The 10,960-nt window shown below is 37.8% G+C and overlaps 2 protein-coding genes and 1 pseudogene across 2 annotated transcripts; 2 read left to right on the forward strand and 1 right to left on the reverse strand.

The window, feature by feature from the left end:
* The first annotated feature begins 2,199 nt into the window (after positions 1 to 2,199).
* Positions 2,200 to 3,597, forward strand: LOC113295267 (NAC domain-containing protein 2-like). Its single transcript, XM_026543618.1, has 3 exons — positions 2,200 to 2,564; positions 2,696 to 2,982; positions 3,079 to 3,597. The coding sequence occupies exons 1-3, from the start codon at positions 2,210 to 2,212 to the stop codon at positions 3,595 to 3,597; spliced, it is 1,161 nt and encodes a 386-aa protein (XP_026399403.1). The 5' UTR covers positions 2,200 to 2,209.
* Positions 3,598 to 4,299: 702 nt separating this feature from the next.
* LOC113298501 lies at positions 4,300 to 8,106 on the reverse strand (annotated as a pseudogene).
* Positions 8,107 to 8,599: 493 nt separating this feature from the next.
* Positions 8,600 to 10,670, forward strand: LOC113295268. The gene is made up of 3 exons (XM_026543619.1): positions 8,600 to 8,686; positions 9,805 to 9,935; positions 10,011 to 10,670. The coding sequence occupies exons 2-3, from the start codon at positions 9,903 to 9,905 to the stop codon at positions 10,668 to 10,670; spliced, it is 693 nt and encodes a 230-aa protein (XP_026399404.1). The 5' UTR covers positions 8,600 to 8,686; positions 9,805 to 9,902.
* Positions 10,671 to 10,960: the final 290 nt, after the last annotated feature.

The following is a 10,960-nucleotide window of genomic DNA, read 5'->3' on the forward strand; positions in this document are numbered from 1 at the left end:
CCTGGCCGTATACGAATCTGATGGTAGCCACTACGCAAATCCAATTTACTAAAAACTGTAGCACCATGAAGCTGGTCAAGTATATCGTCCAACCGAGGAATAGGAAAACGATACTTTACCGTAATCTTATTAATAGCACGACTATCCACGCACATGCGCCAGGTACCATCCTTCTTAGGAATGAGCAACGCAGGAACTGCGCAAGGGCTGAGACTCTCCCTGATAAGGCCTTTGGCTAATAACTCCCCCACTTGTCGTTGTAGCTCCATATATTCTTTTGGACTCATGCGATAATGAGCTCGATTAGGAAGCACTGAACCAGGCACCAAGTCTATCCGGTGCTGAATAGCTCGGGAAGGAGGTAAACCCTCTGGAAGATTATCTGGGAAGATATCCTCAAAGTCCGATAATAGCTCCTGCATACACGCCGGAACTTCCATAGCAGCTGTAGCCTCAAGAGAGAGACCACACAAGAGTAACACCATCCCTTCAGTGAGCATCTCGTTCTCAAACGGACGCCAAGAAAGAAAATTGGAAGCCACGGAAGAAGCAGGTACGTTGACTGTCATATTGGCAGGAACCAGGGTAACACGAGTATGCTTAAATATGAATGAGTATGTGTTCAGCTTACCATCATGAGTCACTGCCCTATCGTATTGCCATGGTCGACCCAACAGCAGATGACAGGCATCCATCACGACGACATCACACCACACGGCATCTTCATAGACAGAACCAATTGAAAACTTCACAAGGCACCGTCTGGAAATATTTACCTCGGATCCCTTACTAAGCCAATGAAGGGAATATGGGCTAGGATGTTTTTCTGTGGGAAGCTTGAGTTTCCGAACAGCCTCGTCAGACACCACGTTTTCACAGCTGCCGGAATCAACGATCAAACGACACACCTTGCCTGCAATGGTACACGTTGTCTGGAAGATGTTCTTTCGTAGCCATGACTCGTCAGCGTCAGCTTTAGGAGTAAGAAATGAACGACGGTAGATCATCAGACAGTCACCTTGGTCACCTGGCAGGAACACCTCATCGAACTCAGCTGCTGTCTCTTCCGCATCAGCAAAGACATCAGCAGTAGTATCCACTTCTGTAAGCAAAGCCTTACCCGGTCTTCCAGCCTTGCGACACTCGTTTGCCAAGTGATTTGGATCTCCACAACGATAGCACTTAGGACCAGACTTCGTAGGCGTACTAACAATCGGTTGAGCGGAAGCAGTATGAGAAGAAGAAGTCAGAGGACGGCCAGTTGCTGCCCGAATCGACTTACGAGATAGTTGTTTCTCCAATCGCAAAGCACGCTGATGAACCTCGGACACAGAATAATAGTCAAACAGATTAAGGGTATCTTGAAAAGTCTCTCGCAAGCCCCCTAAGTATCGATAAACAAGTTGGTCTTCGGTGTCTGTAATACCTGATCGTGTGACCAAGTCATAGAACTCTTTTGTATATTCATCAATTGACCGAAAACCCTGACGAAGATTTTGTAAACGAATATAGAGTTCCCTTGTATAGTTAAAGGGTAAAAAGGCCGAACGCATGCACTTTTCAAGCCTAATCCAGGAAGAAATAGGAGGTTTACCTTTCTGAATTCTAGATGCTTTCAACTGACGCCACCAAACAGCAGCCCTTCCGCGAAAGCGCGTAGCCACAAGCGAAACCACTCGATCATCAGGAACCCTCTTAAATTCCAGAACTTCCTCCACGGTAGAGAACCAGTCTATACAATCTTCCGGTGATAAACCGCTACCATGAAACTCAGGAATCTCTATGCGGAATGACGATTCCCAACTCCTAGAATCACGCTCACGCCCAGCAAAGGGGTTTTCAGTATCCGTATCGTCATCTGTTCCATCCGAATTGGATGCATCCGTAGGAGGACGACGGCGCTCATGTCGTTGTAACAATGTTGCTACTTGACCGGCGAGCTGCTCAACCGTGCGTGATAATTCATCGTATCGAGTTCTCTCCATCACCTCCTCAACTAGAGCTTCGCGAGGACCACCCTGACCTCTACCACGAACCATGTTGGAAGGATCGATACCCAGATTCTGAATACCAATTGGTGTAGGATGTTAGTACTGGAAACGGAAGAAACCACACATAGATAAAACTTCTCAAAGGAAGAATATGATTATTCAAAAGTCTGTCCTCTTTTTCTTTAGACGAGGACATATATAGGCCTTATTAGGCTTTAATGACAATATCTTCTAAGATTAATGCAAATAAAAGGAAATCTACCCAAATACGATATCATGCAAGATATCTCTTATTTCTTAACAAAAATAACAAACATGCAGATATTCTTGCATGGTTAACGAATATTCTTTCGCTGATCTCTTCCTTTCAAATAAGATTCTGCCATATCTTGCACTACATCACCCAACCAAATTCTTCTAATATATATCAACTGGCTCCAGGTTTTAGGTTTCATCCAACTGATGAGGAACTCATAGTTCACTACTTGAGAAGCAAAGTCACTTCACTTCCCATCCAAGCTTGTGTTGTCGCTGAAGTTGATCTCTATAAGTTTAACCCTTGGGATTTACCAAGTGTGTAATATATACACCATATATATCCATTCTAATATCATTAATATTCTTATAATAATTTATCTTACTCTTTTTCCTTTAGCTAGCTCATTATTCACTGAGCAGATTTCGATTGTGTTTATGTTTTGCAGAGAAGGCTACTTATGGAGAAAATGAATGGTTCTTTTTTACTCCAAGGGAAAGGAAGTATCCAAAAGGAGCCAGGCCAAACAGGAAAGCAGCTTCAGGTTATTGGAAGGCAACGGGAACAGATAAACCAATTCTCACTTCTTGTGGGTCTCATGCTATCGGGGTCAAAAAAGCTCTAGTTTTCTACAAAGGTCACCCAGCTAACGACACGAAAACAAACTGGATCATGCATGAATATAGATTACTCGGAAACATGTTCCAGCCTTCACGGGAGCGGGGATCCATGACGGTAAATATTCTACCTAACACTATACAGAACTTTGATGCATTGTTTTAACAACCCACTGCAACACTCAATTAACTGACCTGCTTGAATATTGTATAGTTAGACGACTGGGTACTTTGTCGAGTACGGGAGAAAGACGACACCCAGAGAAAAATGTGGCAAGGTCAAAGCAGTTATAAGGCTGAACCCTTAGGACTAATCCCGCAGGTTGCAGAGCCATGCCCGAAAATAATAAACCCTTCCCCTGATACAGTTACGGAATATCTCAACAATGGCTGTTCACTACTGGCTTACATCCTCGCTGCTCATGAGGTTCCTCGTGTCGAGAACAGATCAACGCTAAATTGTGGAGATGGAAATGTTAATAAAAACAACAGTACTGGAATCCTATCCGGTGGAAGTTTGCAAGGTGGAAATGTTAATAATTACAGTATTACTTCAATCCAAAAAGATATGACGGTCCTGCAAACAACAGTCGTTGCAGACTCTTGCATTAGTAACCTGATCAATCCATTGAAGAGGAAGCCGAATGAAGAGCATGCAGATTATGAGTATCCCGGCCAATCAAACAGGAAGCTAAACACCTTCAATCCTAATATGTTTACCTATGGGTATTAAATTTTAAGAGCCGAAATTTAATATACCTTCGTGGAAGGAAGATTATGATTATATTGACGAAGATTTGGAACAAACCGCATGTAGAAACATCTGCCACCCTATGTACAGCATAAGGTCCGTGCATTGACCGTAAAGGTAATTCTAGAAAGTAAGTTAAGCAAAGTAAGAACTCTAGCATCTTTTCTGGACATCAATTTGTTGCTTATAAATAATGTGACATAGCCTTGTAAATTAGGTGGGTAATATTTGATATTTTTGGACGTCTGTAATGTATGTAATATGAACCGCCTTTAAAATCCAGTATTCAAACATGAAACACCCCATTGGATGGGAATTTCCCCAACTTCTTGCTTCCTCCAAAATGTTAGCACATCTAGTGTCAAGGGAGCATTTTTATTCAAAACGTCAAGCATGGGTTATGTGTACCCAAAAATTTAAACCAGAATGTTCTTCAAGAACAAAAAAAACTTGTTCACTGCAGGTTACTCCTTGATCGAAGAGGGACAGGGGTTAAACTATGAAGGGACACTGCTTTGACCCCACGATTCATAAGAATGTAAGTAAGCAAGATAGTTTAACAGCATATACGAAAAGTTGCGTCAAGGAGACCCGTAGAGAGTATACCAGATGCCTTCATTACCGGATTTCAGAATGATGAGCTGCATGAGATACTGCAAGCAGTCGGTCATTCGAGAAGAAACAGAGCACTAAGCTAGGCTTATACAATGGGATCTCTATTATAGATAACTATGTTGTAATACAAACCGCACATCTCTTCGTATCATTGCTATGTTGAAGTATGGTGAGATTGTGACGCCAAAAAAAAAAAAGATGGTACTCGATAATGAAAGATTTACAAGAGAAAGAGAGGAAAAAGAGTCGGCAGCACTAAATGCAGATAAACCTTATACAGATAGTGTAAATAGTGGAGACGAACCTTACAAATAGTGGAAAACAACCAAAAGGAAAACGAGCACCAGTAAAGTGTTTAGACTACACTTTCACTTCAATATACTGCAAATAAACACAAAAACCTCCTTCAAATTATATTCTGTCGGTGAAAACGTAAAATAGCTTCCTCATTAAGAAAATCATTTAGTAGTGAGGAAGATTGCGAACTTACTTGTATAAGTAAGAAGCAATTCCTAGAATAATGCACAACAAAATAATGTCGATAATGATGTTCCTACTGGACCTTATCTGGACATTAAGCAAACAGTGAACAACTTAGTTGAACCTAAAACAATGATGACGAATTGATTAATAATGAATCTTTGTATACATCATATAGCGTAGGAAGAACTAGTAGTTACCTGATTAATAGTTTGCTTAAGTCTAACATTGGTGTTCTTGAGGTCACTAGTAGCTCGGTCCACCTGTAAGGCCATCAAATGATTATATATCAATACAATAATAAATTTCTCAACTTTTGCTACCTTAGAAAATAATGTGGAATTTTCTTGAAGAACAATAATTGGGCAAGATTCTTACTTTAGTATCAATCTCGTCAATTAAAGGAACTTGCCTATCCAATTCCTGTAAATATAATAGACTAATTAAAGTTAAATATGGAACCATATCCTCTTCGTCTCTCTTGCATTAAAAAATCCATGACTGACCTCATTCATGTCATGTGCCGTATCCTTTAGTGTATTCAACCCTTGTGATATAATATCTAGTCCTTCGTCCTGGCGGATGAAGTCAAATATACTTCATATAAGGATGAACAGGTGCAAATATGCAACCAACAGAGAGAAAATATCAATATAGGCTAAACTTGCCTGCTTAATTTTCCGCACTTCATATTCCTGCCTAAATTGATTTGATTCTTCAGTGTGCTGAAAGAATTCATCGTCAATCCTCATATCTGCCAGAATCAAATGTAAATGCGTATTAGTAGTTAAACACATTACACTAATAAGAATTTATATGTCGATCGAGCCGGCAAATAAACCTGGCTAAATTGAGGCCTCTGGATTTTTTTCATCCACCCCATAGAAAATGATAAAAGATGTCTAAGTTTGATGAAACTAACATTTCACCCTCTATGAAATTTTAATACTACTAATTTATCCTCATTAAATCCTAATAACAAAAAAAAAATCATTTCCATTTCCATCGAAATTAAGAATTCAAAATCAAACGAAAACATTGTCGATAATCACCAAATTCACTAAAATAGGCAATTTTCCGTTTTAGCTCGAATCAGTTACTTTTCTATTAACCAAATTCCCTAGAGTAGGTTTCAATAACATGTAATCACTCAAACAATCCAATTTTATTAAATCAAAGTTTTCCGAATTTATAAGAATCGGTCTACGCCAATGCACTTGTAAACCGATTTCATTTAGAAACGGTTGTTGTTCATGCCCACAAAGACCGATTGTTCTGGATGGGCATTCTGGTTGGAGGAAATTGAACCAGAATCGGTCTACGTTAATGCCACATAGCCCGATTCTGTTATGGAAGGTATAATTGTTTTCCTGTGTGTTTTTGTTAGAACGGATTACATGGACACTTTTATAAACCGATTCTTATTGTGCAATGTCAGGAATCGGTTTTTATACATGTATCGTGTAAACCGATTATGGTTAACCCATTTTTTTTCAGTTAATACTCGATGATAAAATGAGTATGAAATCATACTCGATTTCATTTCGATTACAAATGAAAATGAAAATGAAAATAGTTTTGCACTCGAATTAAAAACGATAACTTTATACTCAAATTGAAAACGAATATAACTTTATATTCGAATTGAAAACGAGTACAACTTCTTAAACGATCTGAAATCGAGTATGAAGTCATACTCATTCTTAACTCGGGTATAAAAATGAATTTTAATTTTATTTAGTGTTTAACAACACATAAGCTACAGAAAAAAATTTCTTTTTTTACCCACAATCGATTTATGTTCATGTCCATATAAACCGATTATGGATAATCGGTTGATTTTCGTATCCATATAAACCGATTCTGGGTAGAAGCAAGTTTCAAAAACTCTCTGTATATTTTTGAGGTTACAATCTGTTGATACCAATGACAACATAAACCGATTCTGAGTTGGTGTTCTTCAAAAAAAATTAAATTTTAAATTTTTTCATATTTAGATGATTCATTAACACAAGTTAATTTCACATCTAACAGGTTAATCATCCAAATTAACACTAATTAATCAGGGATAATTTTGCCATTAAGAAAATAACTGGTTAAGTTTTCCATTTTACTTCAAAATGTCTCCTTTTTGTCACGTAGTGATAGGTCCAAAACTCCAAATTAATTCCTATAGATCCCAATTTGGCGAGGCAAATAAAGGGTTTACAGAAAGCTCATTTGTTACCTGATGTTGTATCAAATTTAATTCCTTTCTTCGAAGCTGAAGATCCCCAACCTCCACTTTTATTAGCTCCAGTTGTAGCTGAATCAGGTATCGCTTGAACCCTCTCCGCAAGCACCATAACCAAATCATTACGGGTTGCTAATTCTTCTCTAGTTATACCTTTGGCCTGTGATCATATTTTGGTTATAACTACTGACAAACTGATCAGCCCTTAGCTCGTAATTGATAAATCCAAATGCAAGGTTTAGGGTCCATTTGGTACACGAGGTAAATTAGCCAAAATGCCTAAATCTATTTGTGAGCACGTGTTCTTCATTAAATACTAAAACACCTCCAAAGATAATTAATATTATTAAAACAACTACAATTATCTGATTGGTAATAATAGAATATAAAAAGAGAAGAAGCAAGACCTTTTTCCCAGCGAGTCTCTGCAATTTCGTAAGATCTTCCATTAATCGAGCTTTGGTTCTGCGAACCTCCGCATTCATCGCAACTGCAGCTGCCCTGTTCTTCTCAATTGCAGCAGCTTCCGATTTCTATAACAGATAATAAGCATTTCAAGCGAAGAGTTCAATTCCAAAATACGTACATATATTAGAGAGAGGGAGAGAGATGAACCTCGAGAGCCGTATCGATGTTGGAATCGATGGAAGAATAAAGACGAGAGAAAGGATCATCGCCGGATGCATAAGTTCCCTCTGTTTATCAACATCGTGTTTTTCATATTTCTTACAAATGCTTTCGACTCGGAAGAGAATATCGAATGTACTCATCGTATATATTAGTGGTGTTAAGCAGATAAGAATACAATGTCCGGAACAAATCTTTCAACAGAAATGTTGCATAGAGAAGAGAAAGAAGTTGAAGAGAGGAAAATCAAATGAATGAAGCAATAGAATGAGAATCGTGGGAATCGGTTTCAAACAAGAGGAATGTGATCCTATTCTCGAGCTGTTTAAAATTTGGCTGAAAATAAGCCTCAGATCCTTCAAAATTAGGTGCAGGAACTAGGAATCACTTTTCCATGATCTTTCTTTCTTTTTCTTTTTTTAGTAACATTCAGTTAAACCTTAAGCAAATTATACTAGGGTGACACGATGTACAACTGTAGTGGATATGAATTCTGAACTCACTGGCCGGCCCTGAAAATTTGATGCCCCGAAGTTTGACCGGAGATGATATCCTTATACATGCTGTTATGTTTGAAATTTTAGTTTTTTTAAGTTGTAAACAAACTGGCGGATCGGGTATACCAAAAAAATTATACAAGGCGATTCTGTGGCGATTTTTTCTGCGACGTTTGGCTTAGTCAACCTGGATTTTCTTCTTCGAATTCATGATCAATAGAGAGATCCTAATTTAAATCCATCAATTTAATCATGTTCCTTATTAAATTCTGTTCTGTTTTCATATAATTTTTGTCTATTTCAGTTGTTTTTTAGGAAATTTGTTGAATTTTGTTTTTCCCCTAAAAGTGATTTTAACCTAATTCGATTCTTTCATGTTCTCCTTCTGATTTTTTACTTAGATTAAAATCATGGCTGATTATTTTGATTACTGATTTTAGTTTCTTACTAGTTTTACTATTCTATCTTAATCTGACTTGTTTTCTGATTTCTTCTTTTTTCTCACTTTATTTTCGGTTATGAGATGATGGAGGTGTATCCATAGCAATTTGTTGAACATCATCGTGAGATTCGATAAATCTACAAAAATGGGTTTGAAGTTGTGCTCTTTATTTGTTGGGTAATTCTCAATAACACTCCTTCCTGGTCTATGGCTCTAGGTTTCAATAAAGTTTGCTTTGCTACTGTTATTCATCGATACTTCACTCTGAGCTTTGATGAGAAGTCATTCTAAGTATCTTTGAGATTTTGAGATCCTACTTTGAATAGGGATTAGGTTATGAGATTTTATTTCTTGAAGATTTTCTTCTTTTTATCTTCCCGGGAATAAATCTATGAGATAAATCAACTTTCTTCATGATGGTATGGTTCAGAGGTATTTGGGAATCTTCATCTTTAATCAGTCTGGGTTTCTTGTAGAAAATAATTTACTTCTGTTTTTTTCCCTAAAAAGCAGTGTTTTGATTCTTAATGACCCATTATAAAATTTATTTAGTTAAAAATTAAGTGATTAATTAACTTAACCCAAGAACTCTCTCAGTAATGGGCGTCCTGATCAGAATTTTTTCTATACTTGGCATATATTCTTAGCAGTATTATTATTCTCTGTTGAGAATATTAGTTTTGATCATTAAGTCTACCTAGCTTTTCAGTTTTCAGTTCTCAATGGCTTATTCCTTATTGATTGACTTGTCTATGACATTACTGCAAGCATGCAATTTCTATTTACTACATGTCTGGAAATTTTCATTCCCTAGATAATCCTAGCATGATTTTATGATTTTCTTCCTATTTATTCTAAGGGTTATCTCATTTTCTTCTCACATACATTGTAATTCGTTACTATTGTAGTCTTTTTCATGGCTATCCCTGTTGCACAAGTTAGAGTCTTGGACTTAGATGAGGATGTTGAAGAATTTCCATTTAGGTTTGCTGCTCTCATTTGCAACAAAAACAACTACTACCACAAAACCTCAGTTAAGCACAACCTCAAAAAAATCTGGACTGTTCCATCTTCTGATTTTAAGCTTGCTAAGCCATATGTTCAGGAAATGGGTATTCAGAATCTTTTTTTGGTAATGTTCAAGAAAATTCGGGATAGGGATATTGCTTTTAATGCTAGACCTACACTCATGTTTGTCCAACTGTTTGTTGTCCATCCTCTTGGTGAATTAGAGTCTGTCTTTGATCTTGTCTGATACAAAACTCTAATGCCTGTGAAAATTTCCATTCCTTCAGATTTGGTCAACATAGGAAATGCGAGAGAAGTTTTGGATGAAATTGGCACCTTTGTTTCTGCTGAATCAGCTGCTGGGAATTATTACGATGCTAAGGTTATGGTGCCTCTTAAAACTCCTCTTACCAAAAAGGTGGTTATCAATACTTCTAAGAGTACCTATATCATGACATCATTTTATCCTAAGTTTCCTTATCTTATGTGCAAGGAATGTTTTGTTCTTTATCATGATGACATTCTGTGTAAGGAAATACGATCCAGCATTTATGTTCGTGCTATGCTTGTTCCCTCTCCACGTACTACCCATGTTGTTGTCACAAGAATGCCATCGAAGAAGGGAGATAACTCTGGTGTATCAGGTCCCTCCAATGCTCGCCCTGCTAGAGTTGTATCAAATGGTTCCTCCAGTCCTACTGCTTTCTCGGTTGGTTTGAAGCCAGTTGGTTCTCTTGGCAACGGAGGTTCATCTATTTATGGCCCTGCTATGTCTTCTGTATTGCGTGCAATATCTTCTTTAACTATCAAAGAACCCGTCAATAAGGTCACTCCTTCGGCAACCATTACTCCTAGTTCTGGAAACATTAGCTTCAATGTATCCCCCTTTGATAACCTCACTTTTGGACCGGATGGTCTTGTCCATGATAGGAAAGGAAAAAGGCCTAGAACTTCATTTGAATCGGAATCCATTAGCACTACCTCTTTTTCATCATCTGCCTCATTGAAGTCACTAACTCATTGGCCTGCTATTAGTTCTTTGCCTCTCTTTAATCCTCCCACAGATACCTCCTTCAATGTGGGAAGTTTAGGAGTCTCATCTAGTAATGGTTCTCCTGAGACAAATGTTTTCTGGTCTGCATCTTGTACCTGATTTTCACAAGCTGTGTTTTCTTCTTCTGGTCTTGCTTTTAACACTGCTACTGAAATGAATTATTCATCTGAAATATTTATGAGTGCAAAATAATAATGTGACTTTGGAAACCCTAATAATCAGATCAGTGATCTTAAGGAGGATGTTATTCTTGAGCCCATGCCGTTATTTATGCTTCCGCCGGAACCAGTTGTTGCTGAAGAAGAATTTAACAAAGATATCGATCTCATGATTATGGACCCCCTTGTTGTGGATGTTGATTCCTCCTCAGCTCATAACCTTGTAAGTAC

Source organism: Papaver somniferum, chromosome 7, assembly GCF_003573695.1.
Source record: "Papaver somniferum cultivar HN1 chromosome 7, ASM357369v1, whole genome shotgun sequence".
Classification (NCBI taxonomy): domain Eukaryota; kingdom Viridiplantae; phylum Streptophyta; class Magnoliopsida; order Ranunculales; family Papaveraceae; genus Papaver; species Papaver somniferum.